Source organism: Zophobas morio, unplaced genomic scaffold (genome assembly GCF_036711695.1).
Source record: "Zophobas morio isolate AGI-343-1 ecotype UQ-CSIRO unplaced genomic scaffold, CSIRO_AGI_Zmor_V1 ptg000108l, whole genome shotgun sequence".
In the NCBI taxonomy this organism is placed as follows: domain Eukaryota; kingdom Metazoa; phylum Arthropoda; class Insecta; order Coleoptera; family Tenebrionidae; genus Zophobas; species Zophobas morio.
This window is the reverse complement of record NW_026972213.1, coordinates 1,718,625-1,738,118: the sequence shown is the minus strand read 5'-3', so window position 1 is coordinate 1,738,118 and position 19,494 is coordinate 1,718,625. Positions and strand designations below refer to the sequence as shown.

The following is a 19,494-nucleotide window of genomic DNA, read 5'->3' as shown; positions in this document are numbered from 1 at the left end:
TTTTTCATCTCCTTTTTCTTTTGTTTTCTTTTCTATGTTTATCTTGGTTTGCTCCATTTTCTTGCTATAAACGATTATTATTTCCCATCGATTGTTATCCAGATCTATTACCTTCTTCATTGGTCCGTTTTTATTATTACTTCCCTTTTCTTGCATTTCTTTTCGAATTCCCATTACTATTCCCCCTCTTGCTCTCCCCTTTTTCTTTTCCTTTGTCGCCCCTTGACACTCCCACACATATTCTTGCGGTAGTGTCTCTTCAAATTTCTCCCAGTTTTCTCTTTGTACCCATGTCTCTACTAGCCCCACCACATCAAATTTTCCCACCTAGTCCCAGAACTCCTTTTCCTTTTTACGCAACCCTTGAACATTCCAAAACAGTACCTTCACCCCCTTTTCTCCTAATTTTGTACCACCTTTCCTTTTTCCGATTTCCCTATCTGCTTCCTTTATTCGTTTAGTGTTTTTTAATTGAAGGTTTAATCAGGATAGTTCTTAGCTATGTTTGACAATAATTACTTTAATCATTTTAAAAACGTCTGCTTCTCTTTGTTGCATCGTACCTCTTAAACTGATGAACCGATTTCAACGCCGTTTCTTTTGTTTGAAAACCGATTCAATCGGGAAGGTTTTTACGACGATGGTTTGATCAATAATTCCAATTGCATCTTCTTGGAGGGTGAAAGAGTAAAAAGCAGTAATAACATATATAGACTTTAAGTAGGCTTCCCATAGATGGCGTTTCTTTAATGTCGTATTGTGATTCAGTTCTTTTTTTACATTAGGCGATTTATATTCGTCTTACACGCCATTTGCGTTTGAGTTAATGAGTTCAAGTTCAGTTCTCTGCTAACCAATTTTAGGCTTTTTAAGGGTTAATTTTTTGTCGGGGGTTTTTAAGTATCTAAGAAATTGGATTTTCGTTGTTCTTTCCTTAAGTGTCATGGCATAAATTATATCTATTATTTTAATAAGTTTCTCAATTTTTGCAGTATTTTCTTATCACGTTTGTTTCATTAGTTTTTGTTTTTTATAAAGATTTTCAATTTAACTTAACCAGGAAATTTGCCAAGAAAATTATTTTAGTATTATTATTATTCACAAATTAACATTTTAACACAATTGATCTATCATTAAATTCTAAGAGCGAAAAAAAGGCAAAGCGTTCAATGAATAACAAAATTGCAGAATAATACTTCGTTTATTATTTTTATGATACATACGACAGATTTTTAAACCACGCGACGATTTTAAAATATTTATATAAATTAAAGGGAGATTTAAACCGTGTCAAGGAAAATTCAATAGAATAAGTCATTCTAAGAGGTGCCTTTATGCGTATTGCTCTACTTGTTCGTGCACAAAAGGCCACTAAACACTTCTAGCTCATCACTTCCCTGCATTTATTTAATTCCAATTTATTTTCTTGCATGGAAGCTTCCTAGCTCCTATCTCTAGCGAACATTCAGCCAACTGTTATTCCACTTAATCGAATTTCCACACACCTGAATAGACCATATCACCATCCTTCTTATGCAGTGTCACTAAGGCAGGCTCAAAGCACCATGTTGTAATATATAAGACATGAGTGTAAAACGTTTTTAAATTACGCCATCGATCATAGAAATTTTTAAAAGCTTACGCGCTTTAAGTGACAAGTAGCAAAATACATTTTCCTCCGAAAGAGGGAGAAAGAAAAAATTCGAAACAAGACGTTCTTTGTATAGACGTACACGGGATACGCCATGAATAAAACATTCAAAGTTTATGCTAGTTAAGTATTCAGGATTAAGTAATGAAAAGGTGGGCACAACGCCGACCGTAAAACTTTTTACTCACCCCTGAATGTTGCAAATGTATAGCCTGAAACCTCTCGTCACTGCTGTATGTTGTTAATCCAACTGTGAGTAAATGATAATCCTTTCTTCTAATCCACGAGACCTAAAACATTCGAATTTATCATTCACTTGAGAAAGCCGCAAGCACCTACTTGATTGTAAGAGTTATTGCTATTGTCTTGACGTTGCTTTCGTGTTTTTGCCCCACGCGAGTGCCACTTAATCATTAATGTGCCATTGGAGATGAAAGCGGTCCCATTTAAATGGTTCATAATGGCACATAATATGATTAAAACCTTTTGCAGAAAGAATAAAAAAAAATTTAAATTCCTGTTTCTTAAATTAATTTCAGGAAATTTGTCTAAAACAAATACGTTTTCTTGTAAAGGTTCAAATTATTAAAAATACTTTCAATAACGTCTTAAGTTTATCAAAATTTGTAGTTTTACTCTTTCGAAACTAGTGAAGCATAACCCCACTGTATAAACATAGTGGCTTATTTTGTTGAGGTTTTATACTGAATCTGGAGGCACTGTATTCTATATGGTGTACGTTATTCATTTTTCAAGTTTTCCTTTTATTTTTTTTCTTATTTCATTGATGTAATGCATGAATAGGTATCTCATTTTTTTTCAAAGCTGCAAAATTTATTTATTATCGAAAGCTATATACACTGTTCTCTTTTCATTGTCGATGAAGCTTTTTGTTTTCAAGCAACGAATAAAAGGAAAGAAAGTTTTTTTTTACACTGTTTTTCAGTTTAATAAGATTTTGCCTTAGCGATCAAAATGATATAATTTCATAACGTAACAAACCAATTTTTAGGGATTAATTACATTACAAATTTTAGTCAAGTTTTATCCCCAGAGGTGAAAATAACATTTTTTAAACTTCTCAGACCTATTTAACGATCTTTTAATTCTGATGTTTTTTTAGTTGAATTTATTTATTTTACAAACAAAATGTAGTTAAGCAAGGCTTTCGCAAATTTTTTATATTTTGTAGAGCTCTAATCAATGTTTTGGGAAATTTTACTTTAAATTTCCAAACTGACTGGGACATAAAAAAAGAAAATTCCGCCAACGATCCTAAATAATCTAGATGTTCCTTCAATGTTGGTGCAACTACAGTTCTTGTTCTAAACAGTAACGAATATTGTCTTTTAAGGGGGAGCTGAAGTAGATTTCAGTAAAGGGGAAATAATGTAAAACGGGGCACGTCTTTTACAGAAAACCCTTGGTCTAATCACAACAATTTTTCGTATGTATAATCTACGGAAAAAACTCTATAGATCTGATTTTTAGTTTTTTGAAAAAACTGTATTTGAACATACTTTTTAAGCTTTACAATTCCTGAAATTTTGAGTGCTTTTATTATTTATAACTTGTAAGTAAAATTTCCAAATTTTACTTACAGACATCTGTAGTAAATTTATTTTGTAGTAGATAAGTTTTTGAAAAATGAAAATCGGATAATAAACAAACTCTAAAACACATGCCGAAAAAACAGATTCGGAAATATTTTTCAAGCTGAGAAATTTTCTGGTTTACTGGGGATGAGAGCAGGTATACGCCTAAAGAGCTTAACGCCATCACTCATAGATAAATGGCTTAAAGTGAAGGGGCCAACTGTGTTATGATTCAGGAGATTTTTTTTACTGAAATTATTTAGCTAATTTTCACAGAAATTCAGATTTTATTTTCTTCTTACTTTTGGTCTACACAGAGATTGGTCATAGGATCCTAACATAAGTCGGCAACTGAAAATTTTACATTTAGTTTAGTTGCTGTATTTGTAGCAATATACGAGTGGTTACAGTTTGTGGTCATTTTATCAATCTGAAAATATATCTGTTCAATAGAATACTGCATTTATATAAACAGGCATGTACGTTTGTGCGTACTTCACAAATTAAATACCTATACAGTAGAAACTAAAAAATCATAAAAACTTCTAACAAGATTTATTTCTATTAATATAATTTATTTTTATTTTAAAAACTCACCACCTGTTGAATCAAGTTGGTATAACAAAAAAAAAAACCTATGTAGTGTTATTCCATACTTCATTGGCACGCCTGTTTTTTGAAAGTTTCAATAAGAGCCCGTCATTCAAAAATTTCTTAATTTTTGAAAGAACAAAAAATGCATCGCAAAACGCGAAATCTTTTAAGTGCTAAATTGAAAATGGCACTCATTAATTGCTACCACTTAATTTTGACATTGGAGCCAGCCATAACTGGAAGAAAAATGCATGAACACTTAAAGACAGTCTTTTCGGTACTAAAATATGCTCAGTACGTAATATTTATCAATATTTTAAATTAGGTTTCTGAGTCCACGGTAAGAACTATTTTGAAGTGCCATACAACGGGCAAACCAATTGTCTCATCTAAAAGTTCAGGGGGGAGAAAAAAAATTGCAGCATTCGAGGATCACTTTTTTAGGGAAGAGTTGGGACGGCAAATTCAAAAATACAAAGAAACAGGGCAATATTTTAATTTGGATACGCTTCTTTCATTTGCACAAAAGAATTTAGAATGCACAGGATCGCGAAGTACGCTATATAAAATAATTAAAGCAATGGGTTTTAAATATAAGTATGAAAATCATCGAAAAATTTTAATAGAAAGACCTGATATAGTTGCTAAAAGAATCAAATTTCTAAAATGTTACCTGAAATATAAAGCAGATTATCCAGACGTTAAATTCATTTTCCTCGATGAAACTTGGATTTACAAGCATGGTTCCCAGTTAAAAACATGGGTACATGACAATATGCACACAAAAAACTATAAAGCCACAAAATTTGAAGGACAGCGTTTTACGGTTTTGCATGCTGGATCCTCAGAGGGTTTTATAAATGGGTGTAGCTTCCTCTTACACTCTACGAATAATGATAGAGATTATCATAAAACCATGGATTCCAGTATGTTCAAAGAATGGGTTTTAAACCAATTTATACCTAATGTAATTTGTTCACCAAATTTTTCAAAAAGTTCTAAAATAGTCGTGATTATGGATAATGCCAGCTATCACTCCGTAAAATTAGATAAACCACCAACTAAGTCTTCAAACAAAACTGTCATGCAGGAATATTTAACAAAATGTAACATTGCACTTGATCCAAAATTTACAAAAAAAGATTTATGGGATTTAATTCAGCCCACAATTTCACCTGATACTCCTGTAAAATATGAAATTGATAACATTTTGAAACAGCATGATATTGATGTGTTTCGACTTCCACCTTACCATTGTCAATACAATGCTATTGAACTGGCATGGGCACACTGCAAACGTTATTATAATCAAAACATTCACGAATATACTGAAGACAAAAATCGAGTAACGCACTTGTGGTTGGAGGCTTTAAATAATTTTGATTCACAAATGTGGAAAAATAGTATTCGGCATTGTGAAGAATTAATTCTAGCAGACTGGCACAAAGAAATGGGCAATTTTCCTCTAGATAGTATTCCACCAGTCATAATTTCTTTAGCAGACTCTGATACAGACGAAACAGATGATGATGAGAGGGTAACTGACGATGATTTCGCTGAAATAGAAGGTGATGGCGATGCTATGTCTGTGGAATTTCCTCAAGCAACGACAAGTTTACAGGGCAGTACTAGTAACCTATTATTGTTTCTTATCGCTGTTATAATCTTAACTTTTATTGTACTTTGAGTAAAAATATGACTTTTCAAAAATAACCTTAAAATTTTTGATGTCAAAAAATTCCCTAAATCAAATCAGTGCAGTGTTGCCGATAATACTTTCCGCGGAAATTGCAACGTTAGCGAGTTTTTAATTAAAAAACAGATAATAGTATAGATTGATCATATCTTTTATGTTTATTGCTAACTCAGGGGAAAGATTTTATGACTCACACGTTCCATCTTTCAAGTAAAATAGAAATAGATTTTGTAGTTTGGAAATACATAATTTTACATAAAAATTTTAAAATGATTTCTTGTTTGAGAGTCGTCATTGTCATTTTCTTCAACAGGAATAGTTAGTGGAAAAAACTTTTTTAATTTTAATCGCCACACTCGTATTATATTTTAAAAAACATTATTTGCTAAAAAATCTAGCATAATCAAAGGTTTTTTCTATAGCTGTAGAAAAACTTTCAAAAATTTTCACTCTTCAAAGAAAAAAAAAAAGTAAGTTGCCACTTAAAAACATGTCAATGACAATATAATTTAAAACAAAAGACAATCAACATACAATTTTTATGTAGCGATGTACAGTTGCAGGCCCCCAAAAGTGCACGATTTTTCGTTGTCATGGAATTTTTTGAATTTTTAAATTAATGTAAGTCTGGCTCTGGCTATTACCAGTGACGTAGCATTTTTGAATAAACAAAATGTCAAATTTGACAAACTTTGTTATTCGAACGCCCATGATTTGAACATATATACATTTACAATAGAAAAAATTATCGTGTACTTTTGGAAGGCCGCAACTGTATATGTTGAAAATATTTAGAAAATCGAACATAAAAATTTAAATATATACTAACCGACATTGAAAACCGAACACCAAGAACGAGTTGGAATTTTATAATGATTTTAACACCACATATTTACAGAGGATCGGTGACCAATCGATGAAAATTTCAAGTTAAAAAATCAAAGAAGAACCAAGTTTTTAGTAATAATGGGTTTGACCACCTCTAAGACGTATGTACTCATTGACTCGTCTTGGCATGGATCTGATAAGACGATCTTTATTCGGCTGAGGTACCGCATCCTATGCGAGCTGTACCTCATGTCGTAAAGCTTCTAGGGTCTGTGGAGGATGCATTAACTTTGTGAGCTTTTTACCCATTAAATTCCATACATGTTAAATGGGTGAAAGGTCAGGTGAACGGGGTGGCCATGGCAAAATATTGACTCAGATTGATTTAAACTAAAACGTGCAACATGAGGACGGGTGTTATCCTGTTGAAAAAGGGGGTTGGGAGCGTCTGAAGATATGGCAAAAGATGGGGTTCTGCAATCTCGTGGATGAAACGATGAGCATTCATGTTGCCCCTAACAAAGACTAGAGGTGACCTGCTTCCATGCGCCATAGCACAGCATACCATTACCCCCACAGTGCGATGCACATGTCTTTCCATTGCAAATTGCAAATTGCCCCGTTCTCTCTTCGTCTTCTCAGCCTTACCCGACTGTCATGCATTGCCAAACACAACCAGGATTCATCACTGAAGACGATGTTGTTCCGAAAGCTGTCGTTCTCTGCACCAGAGCAGCCGGTCACAGCGGTGTGCAACCGTGAGCGGAACCACATAATGAGGACAATACAAGAAAAGTCCAAAGGACCGTATTCTCCTGGAAATCGTTCGTACTGTGACTAGTGGTCCTGTCTCAGCTAACCATTATCTCCAATTGATCGGGAAGTTGCAAAACGGTCTCTTAAAGCTAAAAGTCGAAGATGGACGTCTTGACGATGTGTTGTTTGCTGTCGACCACCTGTGCCTCTGGAACTTCATTGTCGACCTTCCTCTGTCCATGCCCACCAACATTCTGAAAATGTGCTTGCGCTCCTCTGCATTATGGGCCCAATTTCCGGGAACGATTTTCCAGCTTCTCGCAAGTCCACAATCCTTCCTCTATCAAACTCGCTAAGTTCACTGAAATTACGAAGTCTACGTGCAGGAGGCATCTTGCCAGAATAATACAGAACCACCAACACCAAATTTGATGATAGTGACAATAATAGCCACACAAGAGCTGATGTTTTCTTCCGTGGTTTGAACAAAAAGGATTATGGTACAGACAAACTGTCCTACCGATACGACCCAAATTCTCATCATTTCTTGTACTACTGATATCTAACTTGTATACGAAGTTTGGTCAAAAAATTCCAACTCGTTCTTGGTGTTCGGTTTTCAATGTCAGTTAGTATACATACCTACCTATCAAAATTAAATGCAAAAAAATTTACTATAATGTTTTTTTTTCAAGCAGAATGCCTCGTTTTATCATAAAATGGACAAACAGAGTAAATAAGGAACATGTAAATTATTACCAAATGCAAAGCCAGTTGCACATAACGAAAAGGAAATCTTGTGTTTTTGCCATTTGGACACTCAAAGGGGTTAAAATTACATAGGTTCTATATGACGAAGAATTTTGTAAAAAAATGGTTCTAAAACCCCAAAAATTTTATTATGGATGCGTTCTTCCGGAACTTGTTGATCCTAGGAAACGTAAGGGATTATCTATTCGAAATCCTGATTATATTTTAAAAGCACACAGAGAAAAAAATCACTAAAAGTTAAAAAACAACTTTAATGTTAAGTTTAATAAAACTGATGGTTATTTTTTTGTTGTATTAATTCGTTATTATTAATTTTATAAATTTGACATCTTTTTAAATTATCATTCTCTGTTTTCCGGAAAATTTGGTCGAAATCAGCTTCGAGCAAATTTTTTATAATCTATGTATCTGTCTATCTATAAGCCTGTCTGTCCAATTTTGAACGTATGCCTCCGTTTCATTCTTACATACTTTTTTATTTTTTTATTACTATAAATTATACTCCTATTGCATACTATTTATGTATAGATTATTTGCTCGTTTTGAAAATATTTAATATACTTACTAAATCTGTCATCTCTAAAATGGTAGTTTCAGTGTCTGTTATTCTTCTGGTGTATATCGATCAACATGATGCCTTTCTTAATACAAAAAAAAAAAGTGAAGATTATTTAGATAATTGTAAAATTTACCTGTAAAATAGAAAATAAACATACTCGACCTGCAACAACCAGAGGACGGATGACCGTCCTCAGGTAATTTATTTAGATAAGGAATTAGTACAGTCGCCCATCCAAGTAGAGATTTTCGGTGCTAATAATCCCCACCGACAAAATATTTTACTTCAAATCCCCCTTAAACAATGTCTAGAAGTAAATTTAGAGAAATCTATTGATATCTCAGGTTTCATATCAGGCCTACAACGAAAGAAATGTGGTCAAAATTTAGTTACAACTGTAAAATCCGTTATGCGTTAGGAGAAATTAAATTATAATGGAACCAATAATTTAAGATCTCTTAAAACACTTTCTTGCAGATTAGCACCTGATTTTAACAGAGCAACACGGTTTTATTCCGAATAAATCTACCATTTCTAACTTCTTTTGCTGCCTCCCTGGTTGAACAAGAGAGCTTAATTTGGGTAAGTCAGTTGATGTGATCTAGCGGGATTTCTCTAAGAGCTTGATCACATATCAAATTGTCATCTTTGGTTGAAACTGCAGCATGTAGGAATTGGAGGACATCTTCTGTGGACTGATGCTTTTCCATCAAAATGTTTGTTTAAAGTCAGGGTTAAGAATGTTTTTAGTAATTATATGTGGTATCTGTTTTTGGACGATTATTAAACTTCTGATGTAAAGAATATTATGAAGACCATTTTGTGTTTATGAATTTCAACGTTAGCTCTGGGAAAATTGACAAAGCAGTGTTTGGTTGTCTATGACTGTGGTATAAGAGGAAAATACAACAAGATCAAGAATTATTGAAATAGTTGGTTTAACTGGCTTAGAATAATTTTGGTTTTTCAGTAGGTGGGAAGAACTTTTCGCCATATTTGATGTTTCAAATTTGACTTTGTAGCGTAGATGTTACTTTTGCCCCCACTGGATCGTTTGATCGGTATTTCAGCATTTTAATTTGCGACTAGTGTGTAGGTTTGTGTTTTTGGTTCAGTTTTTTTCTTCAAAACATACCTCCACCTTCTGTGGAGCAAAATACCTTTATGGTATTGGTATATTTTCGCAGTGGAACCCAAGATGAAATTGGGAACTGGAATTATTCCATAGAGTTTTGTTATTACCACTATAGAGATCGTATTTTATCTTTTCACACAGCATTGTATACGTATTATTGGGCGGTTTCTTGAAACCGGTAGTATCCAACAAAAAAGTCAACTGGAAGACCAGTTTTGGTGGTAACTGAAAAGGCAGTTCATAATCTTGAAAAAAGAATACAACATAGTCCGAATAAATCTATTAGGCGACTGTTTCAACAGACGGGATATCTTACGAAAGCTGTCAAACAATCTAAAAAAATTGGTCTAAAGAGTTTAGACAGTACTTCCCTCGCTGTCGGAAACTTGACGACTGCATGCCTATTGTGTTTTTTTTCTCATTACATTTTTGTAGTGGGAATTTAAAAAAAAATTGCGATGACGTCATCAACATTTTTGCAAGGACACGTACATCAGTTGGGATAGATGTAGTGTAATACTAAGAATAAAATTATTATATTCTCAAATTTTCGGAAAAATGAATTGGGTCGTTTTGAATATTGATTTGTAATAATCAATAAACTAACTAAACAATTTACTCACGTATACGTATCAGAGGCAACTGAAAATCGTGTATGTATAAACATTCTTAATTTAAGATGACAGGCGTAACAGCATACGTGAGAGTCAAACAGAGAAACTGTAAACAAAACGACAATCGGTTTTATTGCTTCGACTTCCGCTTATTATACAAAACATTGGGTTTTATTTTAATTCTTGACGGTGAAATTCACAATTGGTTGATTATAAACATGTCTATTTCACATTCGCGGAACCAAGTGAGCGCATAAAACAAATGCAGGTCTGTAATGTTAAAGTCGATGTAAATAAGCGTGCTACCCTTATGTTTCAACCGAGTTTTTCCTTTAACAAATTTTGTGTCTACCAAATTGGGTTGGTTGGGGTGTAATACTAATAATAAGTGTTGCCTTTAATTTAATCAATAAAATAAATTGACTTCATTAATTTTTTTGAACCACCTCTTAAGAAAATCTAAAAAATATGAATGGAATGATAAATCACAAGTACAAACTCATCATATTTTTTGCATTTTAGATAGGATTTATTCAGCAAAATTTAAGGGTGACGTCATCAATTTTTTTAGGAGGGATGAACAAATACATTTTGAACAAAAGTTTACCATGCTTATAATAACTTTAAAATATTCCCAAGATTTTAAAGCATTCGGTTTTGTAATTCCTGATTAAATCGATAAAATAAATTCACGCCTTCATTAATTTTTTTGAGTCACCCTGCATATGCAAATCCAAAAATATGAATGGAATGATAAATCACAAGTACAGACTCATCATATTTTGTACATTTTAGATACGATTTATTCGGCAAACTTTTGAGCTGACGTCATCAGTTTTTTGTAGAAGATAACCAAATATATTTTGACTAAAAATGTATTATGCTTTTTATAACCTTAAAACATCTGCAAGATTTCAAAGCATTCGGTTTTGTAGTTCCTGATTAAATGAATAAAATAAATTTACACATTCATTAATTTTTTTGAGTCACCCTGTATATGCAAATCGAAAAAATTTGAATGGAATGATAAATCACAAGAAGATACTCACCATATTTTGTACATTTTAGATAGGATTTATTCAGCAAAATTTTGTGGTGACGTCATAAATTTTTTAGGGGGGACGACCAAATACGTTTTGATCAAAAATTTACCATGCTTATGATAATTTTAAAATATCTTCAAGATTTCTAAGCATTCGGTTTTGTAGTTCCTGAGTAAATCAGTAAAATAAATTTACGCTCTCATTTATTTTCTTGAATCACCCTGTATATGCAAATCCAAAAAATATGAATGGAGTGATAGATCACAAGTACAGACTGATCATATTTTGTACATTTTAGATATGATTTATTAGGCAAATTTTCGAGCTGACGTCATCAAGTTTTTGGAGGGGATACGCATATATATTTTGACTAAACATTTATTATGCTCTTTATAACCTTAAAACATCTGCAAGATGTCAGAGCATTCCGTTTTGTAGTTCCTGATTAAATCAATAAAATATATTTACGCATTCATTAATTTTTTTGAGTCACTCTGTATATGCAAATCCAAAAAATATGAATGGAGTGATAAATGACAAGTACAGGCTCATCATATTTTGTACATTTTAGATATGATTTATTCGGCAAACTTTCGAGCTGACGTCATCAAGTTTTTGGAGGGGATAAGCAAATATATTTTGACTAAACATTTATTATGCTCTTTATGACCTTAAAACATCTGCAAGATTTCAGAGCATTCGGTTTTGTAGTTCCTGATTAAATCAATAAAATATATTTACGCATTCATTAATTTTTTTGAGTCACCCTGTATATGCAAATCCAAAAAATATGAATGGAGTGATAGTTCACAAGTACAGACTCATCATATTTTGTACATTTTAGATATGATTTATTCCACAAACTTTTGAGCTGACGTCATCAAGTTTTTGGAGGGGATAAGCAAATATTTTTTGACTAAAGATTTATGATGCTCTTTATAGCCTTAAAACATCTGCAACATTTCAAAGCATTCTGATTAGCAGATTAAAAATTAAATTTCAAAATGTTGTTTTATAATTTTGATTTTTTTTCCAAAAATCTGGACGTTTCGGGTGAAAAGTCGATTCAGAGTTGTAAACTACATGTGTAGGACTATGTTATTTTATACAATTGAAAACCCATTGACTATGTACAATTTTGAAGTGACGTCATCGCATTAGTGGTGGGGATGATTAGACAAATTTTGGTTAGCGTTTTACCATCTACATGATATTCTTAATATAAGTACAAAATTTCACAACAATCGGTCGAGTACTTTCGGAGATTATCTGTCTAATAAAAATCCGGGACGGCAGACGGACAGACGGACAGACGGACGGACAGACGGACGGACAGACGGACGGACAGACGGACGGACAGACGGACGGACAGACGGACAAACGGACAGACGGACAGACGGACAGACAGACGGAAATGGGAGACCTATTTCTTCGTCTTCTAGGGGTCATGAAAGATCGAGAAAACGTAAAAGTAGAGAGTCGGCCGACGGACTCGATTACAATACTTCCTTTGCTTACGCTCGGGAAGTAAAAAACTCCACATGCACCCATACAAGGTGACCACGGTTCATCTCTAGGAGAAGGATAATTGGGCCTATCTTCTTCAATGAAATGATAAATGCCGACGGATGTAGAACACTAATTTTAGACTATTTTGTAAATCAATTAGGCCAAGAAGAACGAGAAAATTATTTTTTTCAACAAAACGGTGCGACTCCTCATACAGCTGCTACTATGCTGGGATAGGATAAATATTTCCTGGCAGAGTGATTAGTACAAGACTATGACCTTCAACGTCACCAGACTTAACCCCTCCAGATTTCTTTTTGTTTGGACACTTAAAAAACAACATTTTTCGCAATAGACCTCATAGTTTAGACGATTTACAAGATGCTATAGTTCGTGAAATTGACAGTATTGGTCTCCACATTTTACAAGCGTTTGAAAATTTAAAGAAAAGGGTGTATATTGCTTACAAAATAATGGGCAACGTTTTCAACATTTATTGTAATCTTTTTCTGCTTTTTAGTTTCCCTTTTACGCTTTGTTTATTTATTTATTTATTTTTCATTTTCTATGATATTTTGAAATAAACTTTGTAAGACATTCTTAGTTGTGTATAATTAGTTGCATAATTTGGTTGTCCTGTTGGATACCCGTCCCGTTTACCAGTTACGCCAGTGGAGTCATGACCTTACAATGATATGTCACAGATTTGTCATCAGCTCATCAGGTTGACAACTTGAGGAGAAAAACAGTAGGTACCAACTCTCTCAATCATTTTTGATCTCTCTATATTAGCCTGTCTTGTAAAATAATAAGTAAGTGCTTATGCGCTTGTAATCCAACTTGTAAATTCTTGTTGAATTTTTGATTCGATGTTGCCTCATCAAGATCATCTTCGTGTTTATTTGTCTGGTGAGAGAGTTCTTTTGTTAATTGTAAAATGAATTTTCTCAGTGGTGTTTTTGTATACAGCAAACGCACTAATTGTAGCAAAATCCAATATACGTACAGCCTGTTATTGAAAGGTACGTACAAAATAAAATCGGCAATTGGTCTCCAGGTATGGGTGCTAAAAGTTAAAAAAAAGTTCAGGTAAAAGTGTTCTCCTTTTGGAGATAAAAATTATTAAAATTTATGTCCAAATTCGTTGTACGCCTCTGATAAAAAGATCATCTTTCGTTTCTATAGCAACATTTAGTCTTGACAAAAGTTTTATTGTTACAGTTGCTAGGATTTACTAAAAAAAATTAATTTTACCTATTTATCCTTCAGTAGCGTCTAAAAAGATTGGATAAGGGTTAATTTTCCCCTTAAAATTTTAATAAGACAACATAAGTTTTTCCGACTTCTTAGACTTCGCGAAGAACTGTCCATTTTGTTGTACGTACCTTTCAATAACACCCTGTATAAAAAAAAAACATGGATTGATCATCTTCTTGAAGGTGTCTACACGCTACTCTCCGGCCATTTGATACACGAGTACTATGTTAGCGCTACATTTACTGCTATTGCAATTGAAGGTTGTTTCCGACTTTTCTCTATGTACAGTTACCTGCAAAAATTGAAAGAACGACTAAATTGTTGCAAATTCAAGTGGGCTTCAGTCTTCTGACTGACATGGGTGATAATAATTTAGTTTGTCAAAATTTGTTCAAACAGCAGTATTTAACCCAGCAAAGAAGTGTAGACAAGAAGGTACCGTCACAAGAAGACCAGGACAAGGAAGACAGTCGTTCTTTCAATTTTGCCCTTGACTGTACCAGCATCAAACAATGTTTTTCATTGATGTATGACAACCTGATTTGCTCATCTTTTTTTGGAAGTGACTGTATGTACTCAGAAGAATAACATTTTTCTTAATTATGTCTTAACACAATATTAAACTGGAACCATTCTTTTTACTTTTGAAATAAACAGTTCCAAAAATTGTGGTGATAATTTTGCTAACTTCTTTGTAAATTTTTTTTCTTCCCTTTTTGGTATCGTCGCCAAGAGTTTGGCAAACAGTAGTTCCTTTTTGCGCTGAATGTCTGTTTCCATCACACACTTTTCAAACTTTAATACATGTATTTAAGTTTTCTTGTTGTACATTTTGTGTCTTAAGATATTTACAATGTGGATAGAGTGCTGGTGAAGCTTGGGGTCTTTGCACTACGTCTCCACCACTACTACTCTTTGCAACACATACCCACACAAAAGGCTGCCTTTTATGAGTGTAAATTTAGAAAATAACGGATACATAGACCCCACTTATTTGTTGGTTATAGTTCAGAAGAGATCGGGTCCTTTCGATCCTGTCTTTATAGTCCTGAAAGATCCAGGTGCCTTCAAACTTGCCTCAGTTTATAATGGTTTTACCACTGGTATCATTAGGGTGAGTTCTTTATCCGTATTCCTCAATTTGATGTTTGTTTATTCGACTTCTGCGTCGTAAACAGGTTCTAATAATTTTAGAATGACATTACAAATATACAGCCAGATTCGGACTAGTATTTCTACACAGCAACAAGGTTTTGTCAAAGGTCGGTCAACTTTCACGAATTTAGTACTCTTCGCTCAGTGTGCTCTTGATATTTTGAATAAAAGTAGTCATTTAGTCAATTTAAGGACACTTTCATGTGTCCTTAAATTTTAAGATTAAATTCATTGAAAGCGGTCCGTTTAACAATCTACCTGTTCACGTATTGAAACAAATACGGTCCTGAAAAGGTAAGGGTGGCGAGTAATCTTGATTGACAGTTTTATGCTGGGTGCAGTTTCGAAGTGGTCGGAAATTTTACAGGTGCAATTCCCATAATTGGAGTCATTTGCAAATATCTTTCGTCGTACAATATCAGGGATATATTTTTCATATACAGCGGAATTTTTGCTGTCACATCAATGCAACAAAAGTTTTAGATATAAAATAAATGATTTTATTAGCTTTAGCAATACAAAAACACGAGTTATGCTCTGATGACGATAAAGTGGATGTAACCAATATTCCTAGATATTAGGTACTGAAAAAATATCTAAGATGCAATGGATGCAATGCTATGGCATTTTAAGATTTCTAAAGTATCTATGTCTAGAATTATTGTTTCCAATATTAATAGTTTGCACTTAGTAGTATTAAGAAAAAGTGACCAATCTTCACACCATTGTACGATTGTAGCCCTTTTTATTTTTTTATGGTTAGTAGAAATATGCCAAAATTTTTAAGCCATATGAATAAAATGCACGAGAAGATGTTAAAAGACCGCTAAGATCGACAGCATAAGTAACAAAAAGAAAAGGGCCTAAAACTGAGTCCTGCGGAACGCCACTTAAAACAACTTAAAAAATACGATCGATAAAAAAAAATCACTCCTCGGTAGAATAGGTCTTCTACTACCAAATTGTTATGTACACATTTTGATTTAGACCATGTTAAGGAAAATTACAGTCAAATATTACGACTCCAATTCCCAGAGAGGAAATCTGATATGTTTAAATACATAAGTATTTGCATACAACAAATATTTTGCTAATATTGCTGAAAAACTCATTGACATTACAATACATATTTCTATGAATTTAAAAACTTTTTTAATTTGAAGAGCTTACCCATACGTAAATGATACATTATTTGTAAAATGACTGCCTCAAATGCTAGGGACATTCATGGATTAAGTCGTAAAATTGTGAAACAACTAAGAAACCTTATATCATTAACGAAGTTATTTAATGAATCAATAAAAACTGGTTACTTTCCTAACTGTTTAAAAGTGTCTGAAGCTATTTCTCTCTTTAGGAAGGGATGCCCAAATTACATTGAAAATTATAGATCCATTTCCATAATATTCCTTATTAGCAAAATATTTGAAAAAACCTTTAACCAATCTCAGGGTGGAATCAGACATGGAAAATTTACTACAACGGCTATACTTAGTATAATCCGGACTATAACTACCGAATCGTTTGCTAAAGGAGCATTTTTTTGTGATTTTTCGAATAATATTTTAATTGTAGGTTATGATAGGCTTTTGCAAAAGCTTGAATTGTTACATATTTTGCATTTACATCTTCTGCATCAAAATTAGTTAGATCCTTTTTGTATAATAGGCAATAGGTGATCGTTGGAAATTCAAGGAATTCCCCGCTCTTACCATTGTACCTCATGGTTCAGTTTTTGAACCTATAATGTTAATTATAGCACTGAATATTCCTAATTCACAAATGATCCTGTTTACAGATGTTACAATTTTTCTTGTTCCTCATAAGGACCTAGACAGTTCAAATTTCTCTCAATAAATTAAAATATGTGTTTTTCAAATCTTGTTTACTTTTTAAATGAAGCGAAAACCTTGCAATTTTTTTTATTGACACATTTACCATGTTCAGGAATTTTGGAGATTCCAAAGTTTTTAGGTGTTCTAATCTGTGATGCTTACATAAGTAAGCTTATATTGACCTGTGAAAAAAATATTTACCTTCTAAAAGCTTTGTTTCCATTACTTTCACTTAATATACAATCAATTTTATGTGTATTATGGTTTATTTCATTCAAAAATTACTTATGCACTTTTGTGCGATTCATTTCCGCCTTTCGCATATTAAAATTTTTAACAAGAGTTATTCGAATAAGCAAGACTGAATTTTAGTAACGATTGCAAACACGTTTTTGGAAATTTCAAAATTCTTACAATACTTAGTGCTAAAATTTTTGTTTGCTTATATGATTTATATGTATTTGACTTGTGGGGAATTACATAAAAAAACTGCCCCATGCTTAAAAACTAATGTAGACATTGAATTCCATCGTGTAGGAAGCTCTAAATTTAGTCTTAATTATTAAGATCCAACTTAAGGCATTTCTTGTCAAACATGAGCTCTATTGATTTGATGATTTTTTTAAGTTAAACCTTCAAGAACTTGTTGTACTCATAATTAGATGAATTTGAGGTGTTTAAACATGGTATCTATATGTATAAACACAAATCAACATATCACATTGTTACTATGATCTAACTTACTTTGAGATGACTGGCCGATATGAATAGGTAACTCTGCGAGTTAGTTCAAGTATTGTTCCGTTGAGATTTAGGGATTTTAGCTTTTCAACAAAACTTGACACAACATGTACGTCTGAGGACTCTGAGATAAGCTATATTTGAAACATGAGTTTAAACCCCTGACGCAGACATGGTAGAGTAATTGCTAAAATTAAAAAAAACAACCGACAACACAGTAGTATTAAATTTGAACTTTGTCATGGGGGGAAAACTTGCTTATAGGTACTTGTGAGTTTAGTGATAACAATTTTGACCTTCCTCATCACTGGAGTTTTTTTATCAACTGAATTCAACAGGTAGTGTAGCCTACCTGTAAGTGCAATTAAGGGAAGGTTGTCTCGTAGTATACAATGAAATGTTAACAACTTTTTTAACAACATTGTCTACTAAATATAGAATTATTAAATAAACTACGACGAGATCATTTACTGCAATAGATAAAATGTCTAAAGACAAGAAAAAACAGGGCTAGGAAAGGGTTAAACTGTTCCAGTAAAATTGAAATGGTGTCATTACATGAATAATTTTCCACTGCATTTGCAGCAAACTTGTTCAGAAACTACACAAAGACGCTTACAACTCCCCAGTTGCAAAGTTCTTGTTAGTTCAACACGCAAGCTCTTTCGATCAATTTGTCTAAGCTAAAAGACGAACCGTCTATTTTTTGCACTTTGATTTAGAAAAATTTAATCAAGGGGTCGACGTTTTAGGCGCTTCTACTGTCCTTTCGCAATCATGCTGAGTACCTTTTGAATAACAGAAACTATTACTTACCATTCCATCTCCTATGTTGTTGACTACACATGGTATCAGAGCAGTTGACCCTGTTTGAGATGTCACGACCGTGCTATTTTCGGTCGCAAAGTGAACTGGAGGACTCTCTACGGGAGAAAACGAAGCTCCAAGCTCATTTAGTTCATCTCCAAGGTCTGCTTCAGGATCTGAAATCAATCACAATTCAACTTGAGACCGGGGAATCGGCAGAGAATTTAGAAGAATAAACTTTGAATATTTCATCGGCTCGATTTTTTCGTCGTTAAAAATCTCACAAAGCTTCGCTAATATTTTCTGAATTTATTAAATTAAAGCTTCTTTATTCGTTAACGACCACTTTAAATTTCAACCTCCCCAATAATTAGAGAGTCCTTCGCCTAATTGAGGGTGAATTTCGGGTTGTCGGCTTTGGTTTTTGTCAAGGGTTGAAGTACAGACGTAATCAGGTGCAAGGCATGCATATTTACAATTTTGTTAGTGGTCCGATTCGTTTAAATTAAATTTATCTGGTTTGATAAGTATGTAGGAAGGTATAAACATTTATTTCAGAATGAAAGTGTTCCTGGATGTAACGACGGTCAGTAAAGTTAAATTGACTTGCAACAAACAGTTGTGATTAATAGTTGTCTTTACTACACTGTTGATGCTGACAGATGTCGGTAGTTTCAGTTTCACTGCAGATAAGTTTATTATAATACTTGACTAAATTTACTTTGTTGTTTATTGTAATTACCTGATAGAGCAACAATGTTTTAAAATACCACTTTAGTAGTTAAAAACACAACGAAATTTTTGTTTAATTTTATTGTACCAAAGTAACTATAAGATTGTTTATTTACGCTGCAAATTTCACCCTGTTAGATTTCTTTGATTATTATTGTTGATCGTGGAGTCTCTTAGTATTCTGATGAAACCCCTCACTCTGTTCTCCACTCAACA

At 33.2% G+C, this 19,494-nt stretch overlaps 1 protein-coding gene across 4 annotated transcripts in view; it reads right to left on the bottom strand.

Annotated features, from left to right (window-relative positions):
- LOC135144639 (zwei Ig domain protein zig-8-like) overlaps window positions 1–19,494 on the bottom strand; it is a 412,694-nt gene that overhangs the window by 40,847 nt on the left and 352,353 nt on the right. For all 4 annotated transcript variants that reach the window (XM_064076682.1, XM_064076683.1, XM_064076684.1 and 1 more), the window contains exons 4-5: window positions 18,556–18,722; window positions 1,840–1,941 (exon numbers count right to left, since the gene is read on the bottom strand). In XM_064076682.1, the coding sequence (XP_063932752.1) occupies window positions 1,840–1,941; window positions 18,556–18,722 (269 nt within the window). The remainder of the gene's footprint in view (window positions 1–1,839; window positions 1,942–18,555; window positions 18,723–19,494) is intronic.